The sequence below is a fragment of the Vespa crabro genome, chromosome 8 (assembly GCF_910589235.1).
Source record: "Vespa crabro chromosome 8, iyVesCrab1.2, whole genome shotgun sequence".
NCBI classification, from domain to species: Eukaryota; Metazoa; Arthropoda; class Insecta; order Hymenoptera; family Vespidae; genus Vespa; species Vespa crabro.
The window spans coordinates 9,294,267-9,313,466 of NC_060962.1; the positions used below are offsets into that span (position 1 = coordinate 9,294,267).

General features: G+C 34.1%; 3 protein-coding genes across 3 annotated transcripts; 2 read left to right on the forward strand and 1 right to left on the reverse strand.

Moving 5' to 3' along the window:
• The first annotated feature begins 261 nt into the window (after window positions 1–261).
• On the forward strand, window positions 262–6,959 carry LOC124425973. Its single transcript, XM_046967130.1, has 5 exons — window positions 262–3,834; window positions 3,927–4,473; window positions 4,587–6,126; window positions 6,263–6,499; window positions 6,576–6,959. The coding sequence occupies exons 1-5, from the start codon at window positions 3,815–3,817 to the stop codon at window positions 6,812–6,814; spliced, it is 2,583 nt and encodes an 860-aa protein (XP_046823086.1). The 5' UTR covers window positions 262–3,814; the 3' UTR covers window positions 6,815–6,959.
• A 48-nt stretch (window positions 6,960–7,007) lies between these two features.
• Window positions 7,008–14,887, reverse strand: LOC124426194. Its single transcript, XM_046967580.1, has 18 exons — window positions 14,748–14,887; window positions 14,123–14,256; window positions 13,674–13,773; window positions 13,328–13,560; window positions 13,098–13,207; window positions 12,891–13,005; window positions 12,549–12,781; window positions 11,984–12,368; window positions 11,420–11,913; window positions 10,043–10,687; window positions 9,832–9,976; window positions 9,509–9,760; window positions 8,865–9,407; window positions 8,661–8,833; window positions 8,484–8,574; window positions 7,791–7,989; window positions 7,572–7,719; window positions 7,008–7,503 (listed from the first exon to the last, which is right to left on the reverse strand). Exons 3-18 carry the CDS (start codon window positions 13,747–13,749, stop codon window positions 7,338–7,340), a joined length of 4,008 nt encoding a protein of 1,335 aa, XP_046823536.1. The 5' UTR covers window positions 13,750–13,773; window positions 14,123–14,256; window positions 14,748–14,887; the 3' UTR covers window positions 7,008–7,337.
• Window positions 14,888–15,118: 231 nt separating this feature from the next.
• Window positions 15,119–19,178, forward strand: LOC124425975 (F-actin-capping protein subunit alpha). The gene is made up of 3 exons (XM_046967139.1): window positions 15,119–15,459; window positions 16,437–16,686; window positions 16,790–19,178. Exons 1-3 carry the CDS (start codon window positions 15,262–15,264, stop codon window positions 17,206–17,208), a joined length of 867 nt encoding a protein of 288 aa, XP_046823095.1. The 5' UTR covers window positions 15,119–15,261; the 3' UTR covers window positions 17,209–19,178.
• The last annotated feature ends 22 nt before the right edge of the window (window positions 19,179–19,200 follow it).

Genomic DNA, 19,200 nt, shown 5'->3' on the forward strand with positions numbered 1-19,200 from the left:
ATCTAAAGAAAATATATTTGTCCTCAAAATACATACACACTGTTGTGATATGATCGTTTGTTCTGCTGGCATCGGTATGTCACAGCTTTGACTTTATTTGTCACCTGGCACGAAAACAAATTCTTTATCGGGATCACCTACTAAAAGACTATAAGACCTGTACAACCTATTACTCTGTTGGTTCATTCTTTTTTCTTTTTTCTTTTTTTTTTATTTAACAATGTTGCAAGATACAAAAAAACACGACTCGTTGTTTTTCTTTTTTTTTTTTTTTTTTTACAAATAAATAAGTAAACAGCGAAACGTGATAATTATGTGACGATTTTTAATTCTTCCCTCAGCATTAGATTTCATTTTAATCAATGACTTCCAATTCGGAGATTTTCTACGTTTTACATTGGCATGTATCGTGACTTTTGTGATTCTAATGACTAAGACCGGTTTGTTTAGGAAGAGAAGAAGCTAAAAACTTGGCCTTCGTATGACTGGACCCGCGATTTGATTCACTGGACGCTTGACTTTCAGAAACTGTGCCAGGAAAATAGCGCGTAGCTATTTTACGAGGCACCTTGAGCACGTAACACAGAATTTCATTTCGGAGCCGAGTTCTCTATTTATTATGCGATGTCATCGCGTGTCAAGCATTATTAGGTGCAACGAAAAGTTGACTCGTGTACGGAATCGACGCGAGAAAAGTCAAAGTTCGATCGTACGATTCCTCTTGGAGATTATTGATCTATATGTCTTATTATTTATACATACGTACATATTAATTAAGGGACAACTGTTTTTACATAATCCTCGATTATGTCTTTACTATCGTTGGCATATGATAATTAACGAATTAGACTTTTTATACGAAATAAAAAGATAACTCGAAAGGATAATTACGAGTGTTTCCTCGTTAGACATACATGTTTCCAAATCGATCATCGTTGTTTTCACGAACACGTATTGGAAACGAGCGATGTCTTTTCTAATTTAAAAGTAAAAAAGAAAAAAAAAACGAAAAGAGAAAAAAGAAAAAGAAGAAGAAGAAGAAGAATAGAATGTTCAACATTAATCAAAGAGTGGCGTTATACGAAACCTAAACTTTTTTAAACGGTAGACTCATCGAACAACGTGTCGAGAAAAGGCGAGACGATCGAAGGAGGATCCGCGATCTTTCGACGTGCCGTAGCAGCATCGGAGGTAGGCACGATTTTCGAATGCCGCCTTAATGCGTTCGACACTTGCACAACAGACGCGCGAAAATAGCCGCGGGAGAGGGGCTGCTACGACGGCAAAGGATGAAGAAAAAAAAACGAGAGGAGGAGACAGAGACAGAGAGAGAGAGAGAGAGAGAGAAAGTAAAAAAAAGCGTGTCTTAGAAGCGAAGAAGGAAGATAAGATAGGAAAAGTTCGACTCACCTATATGATAATAATCTCTCTTTTCTTTTTATTTATTTATGTTTTCTTTTTTTTTCCTTTGAAGCACTCACTTCGATGCACTTTTCTTTTTCAAATTTTATCAACTTCTTTTTTTTCCTCTCTTTCGTTCGTTAAGGATTAAGAAATTTCTTTCGCGTTTCGTTAATCGGAGAATCGTTTCTCAAGGAAAATAATGAAAAATGATTATAGATGGATATGGAGATGGAATGAAAAAGAGGAAAGGGAGAAAGAACGAGAGAAAGAGAAAAAGATCACTCTACGGACGATCGATCGGATTTATCGTTCGGCGCTTTGCGCTCGGAATCCCCGAATAAATTCACCGAGGTGGTAAGGAAGCCAGCCGGCGGCTATCTCGAGACTGCTACCAATGCCAGAGCAGTAAGACGTCGAGACGCCCTCCACGCTTCTCTGCTACCTCTTCTTCTTCTTCTTCTTCTGCTTCTTCTTCTTCTTCTTCTTCTTCTTCTTCTTCTTCTTCTTCTTCTTCTTCTTCTTCTTCTTCTTCTATCTCAGCTTCGTCGTCATCCTCTTCAACGTTGCAGCTTTTGTCGTTGTCGTTGTCGTCGTCGCCGTCGGCCTCTTCTTCAACTCTCTCTCTCTCTCTCTCTCTCTCTCATCTTCAAAGTGTCGCTCTCAAACTCCCTGAAGGATTCTCTCGATACGCATCCTTTTCCTCTTTTCAACGATCGAACGAATTTCCAACTCGAATGTATTATATTTACGATCTAATAAAATTACATTCGTCTATGTCGAATGTAATTTCAAGCAGCTTGGTAGTTAGCCATTTGATTAATGTGTATCTCGGAATAACCATTTTCGTAACAAACTTACGAGAGAACGTCAAACTTTGTGTCATGTACAAAGTGTCAATGTGAAAACAATCTCTTTAAATAATCTTTCGATGAATGTAATTAATTAGAAAGATCTTTCTTGAAGGATCCATAATCGAACGAAACGTTATGGTTATTTGACCGAACGATAAAGATGGTACGGTTGTACCTTAGCTGGTTCTAATAATAATCAATGCTCCCGTGTCTCCAGGGATTTCACTTCGACGCTGCACCGATACATACGTTGTATTTCGCTATGCCTTCTCCCGAGCCATAATTTCTCTCCGGTACTGACCATCCGTGACTTCTCCTTTTTCAAGCGTGTAGCCGAGTTTCGCCAGGCGCCGATGGTACTTCGACGGATCGTCTTCTCGGAGAATCTATTTGTGTGCAGATTCAATTTTAATACATACATACATACATATATAATCTATAAGAAGAACATTTCCTTCGACTTCTCTTCCTCTGTATAGATTATACACATTCCTAAATCTTATTCATGTACGATTTAGGATCACTTTACGAGTGTGACTATGTATATAATACAAAATCAAATCGACTCCCTTGCAAAAATAATTTCTACGTGTCTATGTATCTATGCAGTACATATTTCAACGTTAGAAATTGATCTAACATCTTAGGAATCAACAAATTTCACGGTGCATTCGAATGCGTCTGTCAAATCGATTGAACGTGAACGACGCTTTGTTTATCACCGTCTGCCATACGTTTCAAGATTGTTCGGTTAAATTGGAATTTCATTGGTTGAAATGTTTACACGTGCAATTACGTTAATTGCATAAAAATAATTAATGAAGTAAATGAAGCGAAGATAATAATTAATTAAAATGACGGATGATAATCCATTTGGTTGCGAGAACGTCGAACTCGCTTTTCCTTAGAACTAGTAAATATATATATATATACCTCGAGGTACAACAGTGGTAGTCGCATTAGCGAGGGTGGCTTAATGCATCTCTTTCACCTCTACCCGTTGACTATACGGCTAATTGTAAGTACGATAGCTCGGTGTATGACATTTATACGTAATATTCGACTAATTGAGGCCGACGCGTGTACTTGGCATTGGCCCAAGTCGCCTTTGATCGTACATAGTGGATCGGTCGGTAGACTCTACGAGCGAGCTGTATATATAAGTACACATGTACGGTTTGTGCGACGAAATTAAGCGTCCTATCCTCACTTCTTCTTTTTCTTCTTCTTCTTCCTCTTCCTCTTCTTCTTCTTTCTCTTCTTCTTCTTCTTCTTCTTCCACTCCTGTGATTCCTGACATTCGAGCAGTTTTCCCTCGAAAGAATGTTTACTCGCCGAAATGGCCTTCGTCTGCGTTAACAAATTCTAATTTGTTTGATATCAGACACCATTTTTAATAGGAGCTATAAAATAAAAGCATAACGTTAACCTTCTTATCGTATAGATCGTGACGTTCTGTCATATGGAAACGATATAGGAAACGACAAAACGCCGTCGTTTTTCAGTTTTGAATCAATGGCCACGAAACCGATGATACGATTTGTCAACCTCTCGGAGGAATGCAGTCAAGTTTGCTCAGGTAAATCGAACCTGTCAATTAATTTATTCATGGTTAAGTTTGTAAATAATATCGGTTAATGGGAAAAAAAAAAAAAAAAAAAAAAAAAGCAGATTTGTCACGATGATCGCACTACTAGTTAACGTGACTTGCATCCGGGACGATCTTAAAAATAGCAGAAACGTTCGATCGAGGGAAGCCAATCTGATCGTTCGAAATACGAGAAGAGAGAACTCGCAAGGGAATACGGATTTGAAAATGGAAAGAGCTAGGATCAGAGGGACTCGAGAACAAAGGCAACATGAAGAAAATTATACGGATAAAGTTATGAACGTCAATGAGACGACACTCTTCGAATCGCAATCAACTCAGATCAGCAGACTGGCAGAGAAATTTGCTAACGACGCTCTTAAGTCTTTGAAGATGCGAGAAACCATAAATAAACTCGTGAATATTGACTCTTCTCGGAACAATAAGGATAGGTATTCGTTAATTTTCATGGAAGAAGACGTCGCACGGAAATCTAATTTAAAACCAAATCATTCGAAATCTTCGAAGCATAAAGGTAAGAAGAAAAGAAAATGGAAGAGGCATAGAGGTCGACGTAAACGACTGAAGAAACATCGAGAACCTCGATGGTCCAAAAAGGCATCCGCTAAGGTAGGTAAGACTCCATTATAATAGTTCATATTATTGTGCAAAGTTCATTATCGATATTTCTACGTAAATTTCATAATACAATATTCTGAAAACTTAAGAGTTTATTCATTCAGGCAGATTACGACTCCAAAAGAAAAAAGACTCTCGTAAAAGGGAAATCAGTTAAAGGGAAAATATCTAATATTTATCCTAAAAATAATATTAAAAAGGCATTGGATCAAAAAGTATCCGATGACGGTAAATTCGAAATTGATAATGTAACAGTCATTATAGATGCAGATGATTACATTGATTTGACTCAATCCACAATTTCGACAGCCACAATTGCAAATGCAATTACGAAAACAGATAATAAGAGTGAACGAGACGACGAAAAGAAAAATATGATAGATCGATTAATGAGGACTACTACGAATGATCCAATGAAGAAAAATTCTGGCGATCAAGGAGCAGAATATGCCGAATATTACAACGACATTGATGAATTCGAAGAGGAAATAGAAAAATATCCTCGTGCTAGATCTGTTCGTCAAAGTTATACAATGTCTTCTCCATATAACGACAATCCAGTATACTTTCAGTCAGAACAATTGTCCTCGAAAAGAAAACTTCAAAAACTCAGATCTAATCGAAATTTGAATGACAATTTCTATACATACAATGAAAATGTTCAAGAATATCAAACTGAAAAGGATCCAAAAATGGATCAAGAAAACTTCGATACTAATTCATTAATTCCAAAATCAAACGGAAATCAATACACTTTACCATTAGATACAGATGAAAAAAACATGTATAATAATTATGAATTTAATTTGGGAATATTGCAATCGGGACAAGAACAAAACTATCCAAATAATTATGGTTCATTGGTGCAAAAAACCGATGAAAAATATCTTTATCCCTTAAGTGATAATAATCAAGAAGATCTAATGAACAATCAATTTCAATTACATTCCGAGGAAATTCCTACACCTCGGATCAATGACAACGAAGGGAATACGATTGAATTAAAGAATCCTACAAACATCTATTCGGAACCATATGAAAAAACTTTCGTTTTACCTTCGGAACAACAACAATTGCATTATATCCCAGTGTACAAAAATAAGGATCAAGGAAATCATTTATATCTCGTGAATCCTTCCAAAACTCAAACTAGAATGTATAATGAAAATAGAGCGGATACGCTAATGGATATGAACAACAATTTGTACGAGCCTTTGCAAAAGGTAGTTGATATTTCGCCTAAGAAACATGTTCAACCTGTAGAAAGATTCTTAAATCCCGTTTATCTTGATTCCGAGGGAAATGGGGATAAGAAAGATGAATCTAAGGATGCGATGACGTTGAACCAGCAAATGGCTAGACGTGGACTTCAAAAGGGAGTTAAGAATATGAAGGATAAATCGAGAGTTTATAACCAGTCACCAACTGTAAAAGAAAAAGATAAATTGGGAAAAGAATTTATAGAAAGTAAAAACGGTATTAGAAATCGGAATTCCGTTGAGGAGGACGTTGCAAATGTGCACCACGTTAATATCGCTGTTACCGTTAACGAAACGAAAGAAGTTGCCGATCAGATACTCAATAGAATTGTCGATGAATTAGAAGAAATTAAAATGGATCATTCGACAGATAAAAATAATGAAGGTGTATATACATACATATATATATATATATATATATATATATACATATATATATACATATATACATACAGTGAACGTTCCTCCTAAAGTAATTTCATAAAATTTAATACGTTTAAGTTGAACGTGTTCTTTTTTAGGTCTACCCTGCAAATTGACAGGATCATGGGTGACAAACAAAGCTGGAGTGAGATTAGATATGAAGGTTTTAAATAAAAGTATAATAGTCACCTTGGCAAATCTCATATCTCAACCTATACATGAAGGACTTCTGAACACAACGTGGAATGTAACAGGACATGCGCCATTTAGACGTGGTGGACCATTTTCCTTACTCGCTTATAACAATCGTACTAAAACTTTAGCAATTTTCGTCGGCAAGTAATCGTATAGAAAATTCCACCTAATAAATGACTTCTTAAAATTCATTTATTAACAATTAGTTAACCACAGGTTCTTGCAAAGTATGTCAAGGAATTGATACGATTCAGGGTGTTTGGTCGGTCGCGCATGAGCCAAGAGATTGTCGAAATTTTCAAATGGCTATTGGAATATTTAATGATATATTCCGAAGAACCAAACTTCTGTCAGAGATAAAGAAAAAAAAGAAGGCTATTCTTCAGAATATAATAGGAAACAATACTAATACAACGTCAAATAACGTTAATCCGAAAAATAAAAACTATTCGTAAAAGAACTATTCGTAAAAATACGATTATTGTTATATACTATTATATCAGAAAATATATTGTAAAGATTTGTAATAAATTGTTTATTGGAAAAAGAATGGACCATTTTCTATATATTCTTGAAACTTTGTTACTTTTGCATATTATTATCCAGACATTCACGCATGACGTCGTGACCCTGCACGTTTATCTGTAAAAAAAAATATTATATACAAGATATAAATTTGTCTGAAATAATTGTAAACTTATTAATAGTCATAGCTTATTACTCGATCGTCAAATTAATTGCCCAAATAATGACCTAATTAAATGACCTAATTGAACATGACAATAAATAAGAAAATAATGATTAGACGAGGAGTATGAATACTGCGCGCGATGAATACTCATCCCTGGACTGTGAAAGACTGCGCAGTAGTGTTACCAAGCATCGAGATATCATCAGTGAGTCGAAGCGTCATGGTGGGGGTAAGAGCGTTACGCGCTCATTAAGTTTCATTATCAGTATATATATATATATACATCACTATAATAAAAATATCCTCGATATAAGTATTTGTTTACAATATAATACTATTGAATTTACCGTTAATGAACCTATTTTTTCATTTTGCGTTTGGTCTATAATTGGTAGCGTTATGCTTTGATCATTGTCACCCAATGCATATTCTCTTATGTTAAAATATGCATACCTAAGTAGACATAATGTTATGATTACTCGAAATTATTTATGATCTTTCTATTGTTTTTATCGTTTTACCCGATTTCCATACAATCTTTAATATCCGTTTCTTCAGGAAGTGGTTCGCTCACTAAAATAAATTTAATGTTTGGATTGATAGATTCATTTAACATAGCTCGCAATGTGTTCCTTTCGATCGAGTGATGTTCCTCGTCTATCGGAAATACTGTAACACATATAAAATATTATTTCGTTTCTTTATATACATATTGATTACTCGTCGATCTATGACATTACTTTTTTTAAAATTATAAATCAATGGCTCTTCGGCTGTCTTTGGTTTCATTACTGATTCTGTTTCCATATCAGCACCACGATAACCGAGAAAAGAATATTCCAAATAAAGCAAATGAACCTCAGTGTCGAGCATGACTGAACTATTTTCAAATAGAATTATTTTATTGATCTGAATTACGATTGTATCCTTTTCCAATGGCTGAAATTTGATTATTCAATTAAATTGTTTTACATTTCCCTTTAAACAAGAAATTTTAATGAGAATCATTACGTATAATAAATATGAATATGTTCAGAGTTGCGTATGTATCTACATAATCTATCATGTTTACTCTGTTAAGGATAATTAATGAAGTAACTTCGTACATATTTTTTCAAAAGATCTTTCTTGTCATGCTCATCATCGGCAACATTTCGTGATTCTGCAAAATTAAATCTAATGCAAAGTTTCAAGAGAAAGTTCTGTATATAAACAAGTCGAGCTATTTTTAATTACTATAAGTTTCGGTATAAGCGAACGAACTCTTTCGCTTATATTCTTTCCAATTGTTTTCTTCAAACACTTCTAACATGTCAAGATCCGTGCTATTCAATTCTACATCATCGTGCTGCTTCTGAACACGTTCAAAATTTTTATAAAAATATTCGATGTTGATTCTTCACAAGCACATATTTTCCAAATATAAATCTTACATGGGAAATAAAAGAATTAAAATCATCGATGTTCACTTTGTCTGCCTGAGTCACATTATTACTCTCTTCTTCCATAGTTGCCCATCTTGCACTGGATATCAAAAAGTTTTATTATTTTATTTTATTAAAAGCTATTGAATGTTGATTCGATAGAAACCATTTCAAAATAATCTTTACATTTCCTTAGATTGTTTCGACAGTAACATCATTTCACTGTTAAATGATCCATTTTTGATATAGGTAGTAGGTTTAACATTGGTCGAGTTAATGGTTGGATTTTCAATTTCTTTCTTACATTTCTTTTTTTCGTTAATATTTGACATTGCTTCTGCATGTATATCAATCGTATTAATTCAATTAATTGATACATATGAGTTATGCTCGAATTTGTGGGAACCTACGTGCAGTGTCATTAAAGATTGTTCGATATTCTTTATTTGTTTCCTTCAATGTAGAAAGATCCTCTTGAAAAATCGCTTTCTGAATCTGTTGCATTGGTGGAAGCAAGCCGCACTGCCTTTTGAATGCGTCGACCTGCTCGACATCACAGCTCAATCTCACCCACAAGGATAATTGTCCGAAGTTCATGCCGAGTGTACAAGATATAACGCTATTCATAGGCGCGATATAATGTAACTTATTTTGAGGATAATCAAGTATATCCTTGATAGACAATTTTGCTTTAGCCACAGCGTAAGTCGTTGTATTCTGTTCAACGACGTTCGCCTGAAAGATGACATATTCCGACAGAGCGCAATTGAAGAACGTAAATAGATCCGGTATATGATAAACGAAGGACGAATTGAAGTTTAACTTTGGATATTTCAACGTTGGCGTACAAACTGTCTCTTGACCCCAGATATTCCAACTGATGAATAAGGACACGTTGGAAAGATTCTCCTCTTGAAAAAGAACTGCCGCTGCCTGTAACGATATATATATATATATATATATATATATATATATATAAGGATGAAAATTATAATCGGGATATTGCCGAGAACGCTTTCCCATTTTTTACTAACAGATGTAGCAAGCTGCAGAGAGAGAACATGAATTTCCACAAGACCTTGACCGTTTGTAATCAATAAAGGCGTTGAACTCGTCGGATATGGTGGTAGATCTACACATTCGGTTGGACACTTAGGATTGCAGCGTAACTCTTCTTCGTTTTCTTCTAACGGTTTTATCTGATCTTCCGTTCGGCATGGCATGTTGCATATACGAGGTGATTTCATTGCTCCCATGCCTCGTAAATGGCCCAACATGTTATTCACCTTTTAAGTGGATTAATGATAAATAAATCATATCGATCGTCATATCGTTCATCGTCACATCTTTTTCTTACACGAATTTTCTTCGTATTTTTCAACCAACATTCATCCAAAAGCTCTTTACATCTATCCAAATGTTCGGTAGCAAAAGCTTCGTTCTTCTGCGTTGATACATTCATCTTCCAGGATTCGAAAGAATTCATGGCGTCATTTATATAACTAAAAGATTAGCATATACGTTGTCGATTAATTAATATCTTATCGAGATAAAATAAATAAATTTACCGTTTGGTATAAGCTGTGTCGGCGATTATTTTTGCACATTTATTATCACTTCTTTTTATTGGCAACGAAGACGAACCTTTTAGATCCTGATTTCTTACATTATCTCTATGTTTTTCATAAGATTGCTTCGAATAATTGGTACAACAAAAATAACCACAATCTGATTCTGCGTGACACTTTTTCAAATTGGTACAATTACATTCGCCGGTCTCTGTAGATCTCGTCATTTGATTTTGAGTTCTCGTAACGTTTGTTTTAAAGTTTCTTTCTTCCGAATAATTACGATTTTGCGATTTATCTTGATTAATGAAACAAAGCTTTTTCATGTTACAATTTTGCATATTTTCCGAAGATAGATCATGGCTGTCTTCGTATTGTGGGTTTTTGAAGATCAGATGTTTGCTTAATTGTATTCCTATATCAACCTGCCGATTCGTTTCATCGTTATTGTTAATATCCGTCTGCACGTCTTTTATTAATTGCTTTTCATTATATAAAAGCGGATTTCGATACAAGCTAGTTTGTTCTTGAACGGGGATTAAAAAATTCTTTGATGAAGAATATTCTTTACGAAGAACATCGACGAGCGTTGCGAGTAAATTCTTTAAATCTCTTGTTTGAACATGATCTGCCACATCTGCGTCTCTGTAATATAATCTGGTGATAATTTAAAATAACAGATGTTGCTTCGTAATCGTTTTGATTATTGCCGATGAACTTCATAATTATATTCATGATATATTTAAGGCATAGGAAATACAGGATCGTGATCGAGATATTTTATTCATAAGAAAGTATCACGACGAAACCGTAATTATATTAAAAAGCGAAAAATTTGCATTCCAATATCTATCGTACAAAATTCAATAATTTGAAATATAATAAATATAACGCAAGACAAATATTTTTCTAAGGTTCTGACAGTCTCTTTATATTCTTCCTAACCATCTACCTAAATGGAAGCGCCAAAATTGTTGTTAGTATATATGTAAAAGACAATGAAGGCACTAACTGATTGGAGAATCAATAGTGTGTGTGTGTGTGTGTGTGTGTGTGTGTGTGTCGTATTGTTTTACCTCGATTAGAATAATAAGGAACACCGACTTGTTAGGCCCTGATATATTCCCTTTATGTTAATTCTATAATCAAGCCTTCTATCTATTGAAGTAGTTCGTAAAAAGCCTAACTGATTGATCTAAGAGTTTAGAGTCAGTCAAAGATGGCTACCTACTAACATATCTATCTTTCCACTCTTGACTAACCAAACAACGTATGTTTCCAGCGGGACCATTTATAAAGGTATTCGTCGACAGCGTGGCAATTCTTTGTCAGCAGTTAGAATCACCAAAGAGCAGCTTTTCAAGGGTGACCACTTGCCTGTGTCTTTGGCTAAAGTCTTGCATGGCTTCGCAATCGACCACAGAAGGAATATCCGATTGTCCGATTCTTCCTGCTTTCAATGGCGTACTGATCTGCGCTTGATCCAATAATTTCAACATCTTTTCGCGCGACAAAGGATTCTTTTCTTGTATCATTTGATCAACCTCCTGATGTTTCATAATCATATGTTCTTGTGTCGATGATGGCTGATCCGAAGAAGTCATCATTGAAGTACCTGCTTCTTTTGTGTTAATAGAAATTGAACAAGGTACGCAGTCCGTTTGTACGCACTTGTTCAAAAGCTTACTATCTTGCCGTATCGTATTCACACCTTTTTCGAGGTATAGAATCTTGTCGAACGTCTCACAACATTTTTTACATCTTTCAATTGCCGATTTCATATCTTTGGGAGTATTTTTAGCTTTAGCAGAATCATTAGACGATTCCGTTTTGGTACTTGATTCATGCTTTTTATTATCATTTTGAATGATCTATCAAATATGAAAAATTAAATATTAATATGTCATTGAAGAAAATTCGATAATTTTTAACTCTACTTACCGCTAATTGAACCGTTAGAGTGTCCATATTTTTCTGCAGATACTGAAGTTTCATTAACAATTGTTCATTAGCAGTTTGTAGAGCAGCAATATTAGCTTGTTCAGTACTAAATGCTACTTTGAAACTTTGCTGATCGGTAAATTGTTGCGTAAACTTCTTTTTCAATTCAACATTTTCTAATTCGACTTGCCCATATTTGGAACTCAAAGCGATTAACTCGTTATTATGTTGTTGCAAAATTTTCATCTCATTCATTAAATCTCTTATTTGTTCATCTTTTTCGCGTAACGTTAATTGAGAATCTTTTGCTTTTATCATCTGTCCATCGATACCGGCTATTCGTTTCTTCTCTGCCATTAGACAAACTGTTATTTCCTGATTATTTCTGGAAAAATTAATTGCACGTCAGTAAAAAAATATCCATGATAGCCCTAATCATCTAACATTCCTATTATACAATTATTCATAAGTGGTGTAATCATTTTTGCTTGCATAAATTATTCATATTAAATATATATTATTAAATATCGTTGATAATTAAAAGAGTGTAATGTAAAATGTGTACTTTGTTGTCTCCTCGAGGATTTTTTTGAGGTCGTTGATTTGTAGGTTCAACGACTCGTTTGTATTCTGAGCAGCTATCAATTTGTCGCTCAACTGTTTCATTTGTCGCCAAACCTTTATATACTCGATGTTCTCAACTACTTTCTCCCTCTGATTATTTACCATATAAGACTCTAGTTCCTTCTCTAATTCCGTTATATGAGACGACATTTCTTTTTTTTGCGTTTCTAATTCCTATTAAAAAATTAATTTTCATATAACCAAATGCAGGAAATAGCGGCATTCCATGGTTTATTTCGTGCGCATCATGCTAAATCACGTCGACAGTTCTTAACTTCGTTACCTCGATTTTAACAAGATAATTTTGTACGTCGTTGTCGTCATTTCGTATCTGATGTGTCTGAACGATGCATTGGCAGGACGGGGCCCTTATACGACTGTTCTCGCTGCGACAAGTTCTGAAAGAAAAATCTCGTGTCAATGATCTATCGCGATCTATACCGAGTGAATCATAATAAAGGAATTTAGTCTATTTACACTTTCTACGCACATGAGTCCCGAGGATGGTCTTGTGTGGGGCCGACGGCTTCTCGTTGGTGACACACCGCTCATTGTATGACTCAACAGTTGATTCCTCAGTACGGATAATTTATTTTTTAACTGAAAATTCATTCGTTACTTTTTTCTTTTATCGACCATAAAATAAATCGTAAGAAAAAAGGCCAATGTCGACGCACAACGCACATATTTTCTCTTGATTTTAGAATTATTTTTGTTCACCTTGGAATTCTCGACCTCGAGGGCCGTTATTTTGTTTTTATCGTTGCAATCCAAAGAAACGCACGCCCTTGGGTTAGCGGCTACTCTCATTAGTTTTGTAGCCAGTCGCTTGATCTTGTCTTCCTGATAGTTGGATAACTTTTTCAATTTACTCGCTTCCTCGAATAATCGCAAATATTTGTCCTCCAACTGACAACGATCGAGCTTGCTCACCAAACGACGTTCCCTGGGATCTAACGATTTTACGTTTATTTAATAAATTTTTCTCAAGATTTATTGCATTAAAAATTATTAAATACATGTGCCATTACAATGTTTCTATTTTATTTGAATGTAGATAACAAACCTATAAGGCTACGATATGTCTCGATGCAAGATCCCTCCTTTACGGGCAAAATATCTCGATTTGGATCGTCCGCCATTTCTTCAAAATTTTATCATACTTTCTAAAAAAAAATATAACATTCTTTTTATAACAATAGGATAAATCTATTTATAAAAACAAAAGGTAAAGCACAATTGTAAAACGTAATAAAGAAATCGATATAACAGAAAATTGCATCGAACTGGATTTTTTTGAAATACCAAACGCCATTTAAAATTGGCGCGTGATTCAAAAAAAAAATTGAAAAGCAATTACGCACACCCTATAAACGAATATGCTGCTGAAGAGGTAAACGAAGGAACAAACAAATATTACGACGATATTTAATATCAGAAGATAGATAGGAAGATAAGGAAACGGAGAGAGAAAGAGACCACGCCTGATTGTGAACACGTGTCGAGTAAACTTACGAAGACTTTCCTTGACTTTACGATGGTTATAAACGGTCAAGATTTCTCGAGTGTCCCAGAATTGTTAAATCGTCATCGAGGATCTCGTATATTCTTCTTTCAAATTTCGCGCCGTTTTCCAAGTCTTGGAAAATCTGTAAGGAAAAAAATCCTTTCCGTTTCATTCATTTTATTTACTTTTACTTATTTTGTTTACTTTATTATTACTTGTGAACAATGTACTAGTCACGTATAACACTGTAAAAACTTGTATAATATATTCCCTTTATTTTTCCCTTTTTTTCCCTTTATTTATTTACTTTGTATATATATGTATATATATATATATATATATATATATATATATATTTATATATATACAAATATATTTAACAATTGTTCGGCTCATACCTTTAATAAAAGTTTGAACAAAATGAGACACCCAATATAAAGATAAAAAAGTACTCGCGGACAAACGATTGCTGATTTGTCGCCATAAGAATTTAAACTGCGAGAACATTTAATGATTTTATCATGTCGTTATTATCGTTGAAATATTTTTACACGAAATAACCAAAAAAGAAGTTCAAACGCACATTACACACGTTAGAATGCTTTTTTCGAGTATCGAAACAATGTTAGTCACCTCAATATTAATCGAATAATCGATTTATTTCCAATAGAACTGATCCTATCGACTTTGATTGTTTATATACGTATTATAGACAAATTAAATGAAATAGTTTTTTTCTTTTTATAGATTTCAAAAAAACGACGATGTAACGAAGCGCAATGAAAAATTTTAAAGAAGAATCTTTCGTAAGTAAAGGAAGGGCTGAACGTTGTGCGATTGAAAGAGAGTAAAAGATAGTATGTGTATGAAAGAGAGAGAGAGAGAGAGAGAGAGGGGGGGGGAGGGAGGGAGAGAGGGAGGGGGCGGAGAGAAGAGGAGAGGAGAGAAAGAAAAAAAGAGGAAAAGGAAGGTAATCGTGTTTCCTCGTCCAGATGCGTCACGATTTCGAATCAGAATCGAAAGAGAGAGAGACGGCGGTGGTCACCGGGTATATGAGAGAGCGCTAGGGGAACACGTCAGCTCAACCTGCACTGCACGAACCTTGCTTTTGACATCGGCGGAGTGTGCGTGCCAGTGGAAAGGTAAGATGGCGGCGGACGGAGATCTGATCCCCGATCAAGAAAAAGTACGAATAGTTTCGGATTTTATACTCCACTCGCCACCGGGCGAGTTCAACGAGGTTTTCAACGATGTCAGGGTCTTGTTGAACAACGACAACCTGTTGAAGGAAGGCGCGTCCGGGGCATTCGCTCAATACAACAAGGATCAGCTCACGCCTGTTAAGGTACATATCCTCGTACAACACATACAATCGTTCCATTTCTCTCGATCCTTTGGTATACTTTCTTTTTCTTTTTTTTTTCTCCCCCTTTTATCCGATACTCGTTTACACGATCTCTCGTGTAAACGTAAAAGAAGGAAGTGTTCCTTTCTCGAAGGACACGAAGAAGATACATGTCGCCTCGATGCAAGATCGTATTTCAAAGTGGAATACGACGGTGGCTGTTTGTGGCATCGCGGAGCCTGAAATTTTTACCGATGACGTTGACTTTACACCGAAATCTACATACGACGATTCCTTTCTACAGTTCTTACGAATGATATTGATATTATTTTTCTGTGATGCGTGGATAAAAATCGTCTTGACGAGAGGGACATTGGCGATCTTGCTAAAAGAAATGTGTACTTTTTAAAATAAATTATCATTATTTCATTGAACATTTTATGCCGGAAAGACGTAAAAATCCTTCGAGGATCATTTTTTTCCTTTTTCTTTTTTTTTTTTGTTTTATCAAGCATCGAAATACTATTCTGTTTGAGAATTTTCTTTGATTTAGGTTAGGAAACGATCTAAGCCTTACATGCTTTCCTAGAGCCATCTTGAGAAGTCGATATTTCTTTAAATATTAATTTTCATTTTTAACAACATTTTTGTCTTGATTTTATATTTCCTTTAGATAAAAGGAAACTTTCTCACTATTTAATCAGATTTCATTTCGTTTATATGGAAATATCTTTTACTTTGTTGGTCTAACTCATAGAAATATCATTTTTGTAGAAAGTTTTGTATTGTAATATTGTGTCTTGATTGTTTCCTACACTTGCATTTATTATATATTTATTTTTGTATCTCTTTCATCAAAATGAAATAGTTTTGTACAAGCAATTTGTACTCCTTTTAAAAAAAAAAAAAAAATATATATATATATATATATATATATATATATATATATATATATTGTGTCCACTTTCTTTATTCAGATAGAGGGAAGCGATTATCCAGCACTTATAACAGAACATAACGACTTGGGAGGCCAAAGGTTTTATGATTCGCGTAGTAAGCAAAGTTTCAAGTATGATCACCTTAGAAAAGAAGCACAGGATTATGAACCCTATGAGCCAGATCCAGTAGCTGAACCTTGGAGATCGGTTTTACAAGATGAGATAACGACTTATACCCAAAATCATTATAGACATGGTGCATGTGCGGTTTTTGGAAGAAGCCAAGGAGGTGTGTGTATATTATACTTATTTTTTACATTTCTATAAAAAAATTACGTAGAATGTAGAATAAGACAATTATAGAATAAAGAATAATATTTATGATTTTACAGGTAATATAACGCTGACTGCATGTATAGAAGATCATCAATTTCAACCTAAAAATTTTTGGAACGGTCGTTGGCGTTCTGTATGGACTGTAAGTTTCAGTCCAAGTTCTGGAAGTGCAGAATTAAGAGGTAGCCTTAAAGTACAAGTTCATTATTATGAAGATGGAAATGTACAATTGGTCAGTAGCAAAGAAGTAAGAGAAAGCTTATCGATCTCGAACGAGAAACAAACTGCCAAGGAGTTGATCCGACTAGTTGAGGATTCAGAAAATGACTATCAAACTGCGATTTCGGAAAATTATCAAACAATGTCTGACACAACCTTCAAGGCCTTGCGAAGGCAATTACCTGTTATGCGAACAAAAATTGACTGGAACAAAATTGTATCGTACAGTATTGGCAAAGAGCTTAAAAGTCAATAGAAATAGATTTTTTTATATAATATTAAGAGAAATAATTGAAAAGCGCATTTTGCTGCATGGGTGAAGTCTGGACGTGTGATGTGCGCGGGGGCAAATACAATAGTATGAAACAATAATATTCTGTTAGATATATATTTGACTGAAACTCATGCATGCTGCTCAAGGTTCCTCTAGATCTCTGTTACTTGCGGTTGCTATAAGAGGCAATGGAATTCTTTTTTTATGACATTACCATGTATTTTAAGTTTTAGGAAAATTTTACATATAGAATGTAAAAAATTCTTGATTAAACTTTTATTTTCTTTATCATATATATGCAGATAATTGGGACGATATATATTTCCACTATCGCACGTTTTCATTCTGATTGGATAAATAAAAGATGATAGAAGAAAATATATGTAAATCTATTGAATGACCATATTAGTCTGTGATGAGAGTTTATTATGCGTAATATTAGACTTCGAAAAACAATTTATAATCGATATTCGTATTAATGAGGTAAAGGGGACCCTTGATTTTGTGTTGCTTGATTTTGTGAATATTATTATTAAAAAGATAAAAATATAGGGACTGTGCAAATTACAATATTGCATGGTATAAAAAGAAAAAAAAAAAAAAGAAAAAAAGATTTATTGCAAGAAAACTTGGAGATTTCCAATCATCCTTATTGAAGAGACTCAAGATTTGAGTTGTTAATAATTAATATTTTCAACTGAATAGTTTGCACAAGAAAGAAATCTCATCTAACACCTAAGCCTCGTAACAACAAAATAGCACAATAATAAGTCATAATAATAAAGTGAAAAAGTCAAAAACACTATGTTGATTTTAATGCTGTCAGCAAATACAGCAGACTGGGGCCATAGGTAATGTCAATGTCTGATAAGAAAAGACATTCGTATCTTGATTACTTTTCATTTGTAAAAATTCTATTTAAAATCTCGCTAAGTGTTCACGCCAATCGGTTGATAAACGATGAAAACGATACAATTCAATTCTTTAATAACAATCGATAGGCAGTACAAGCCTACGATTTTTATTCAACTTTACATTTCATAAAATATAAACTTATACGCTTTTGTTATGATGATATATTGTTTTATAATAAGTATATCTATTACAGCGCAGATACGTTGCAAAGTTTAATAATACTGAATAAATTAAGTGTTAATTATTGCAACTTAATTTCTGTGTTAATTGTATTGCGTAGTTACTCAATGAATCATTCAAATTAATTAGGACCATCAAGAAATCTTTTGGTGCTATCGCTTGCCACACATTACACAGCCAGACATGTACGCGAAAATGGAAACTAACAAAGTACATAATGCATTGTACATTGTAGAATGTAGCCTATAGCCTGCTGGAGCCTTAATCTGTTCATTTTATGTTGAGGGGGTATTATGTACATATGTTATTTGAATGAATGAATGCGACAAAGCACATCACCATTTGACTTGTCACACACAAGGATTCGAAACATGTGTGTAATAGTCTTCAAATTTTGTAAGTTACATCGTAATTACAGAAAACTCTTAATTTAATTGAGATATCAAATCTTTTGGAAATATTTTATTCGTAAAAAATTAAAAATCAACTGCAGCTACTTTAATCGAATATTCTAAAAGTACTGTAGTATAGTAAACGCGGAAGGGAAATAGTTTTCATTGTTATTGCTATTGCAATAAAAATACATGTAAATAAGATCTACATGTTATTATTCTCGCGTTTTAATTTCTATTACGTATGTAAATTACAAATGAAGTGTTGAAGTTTCGAATCTTCTCAAACTTTACAGAAAATAGTTGCCTATAATAACAAAATTAGGTATTACCTACAATCGAGTGTATCGTAAAAATAAGAAACGCATGTCCTTATGTAAAAATTTAAACACAGAATACATTTATCGTTTAAATTATGTATTATTAAATGTTATGATTGATTGAATAAAGTGACATGACACTTTATACTTTGGCTCTGTACTTACAA

Bases quoted from the DNA above. Each gene is read 5' to 3' on its own strand.
- LOC124425973 (XM_046967130.1), top strand. From the start codon at position 3,815: ATGCAGTCAAGTTTGCTCAG. The intron at 3,835-3,926 runs GTAAATCGAACC...AAAAAAAAGCAG, and splicing joins ATGCAGTCAAGTTTGCTCAG to ATTTGTCACGATGATCGCAC. The intron at 6,500-6,575 runs GCAAGTAATCGT...AGTTAACCACAG, and splicing joins AACTTTAGCAATTTTCGTCG to GTTCTTGCAAAGTATGTCAA.
- LOC124426194 (XM_046967580.1), bottom strand. From the start codon at position 13,749: ATGGCGGACGATCCAAATCGAGATATTTTGCCCGTAAAGGAGGGATCT. The intron at 13,208-13,327 runs GTGAACAAAAAT...ATGAATTTTCAG, and splicing joins TCGAGGTCGAGAATTCCAAG to TTAAAAAATAAATTATCCGT. The intron at 8,575-8,660 runs GTAAAGATTATT...TTTGATATCCAG, and splicing joins TCGAAACAATCTAAGGAAAT to TGCAAGATGGGCAACTATGG.
- LOC124425975 (XM_046967139.1), top strand. From the start codon at position 15,262: ATGGCGGCGGACGGAGATCTGATCCCCGATCAAGAAAAAGTACGAATA. The intron at 15,460-16,436 runs GTACATATCCTC...TTCTTTATTCAG, and splicing joins ATCAGCTCACGCCTGTTAAG to ATAGAGGGAAGCGATTATCC. The intron at 16,687-16,789 runs GTGTGTGTATAT...ATGATTTTACAG, and splicing joins TTTTGGAAGAAGCCAAGGAG to GTAATATAACGCTGACTGCA.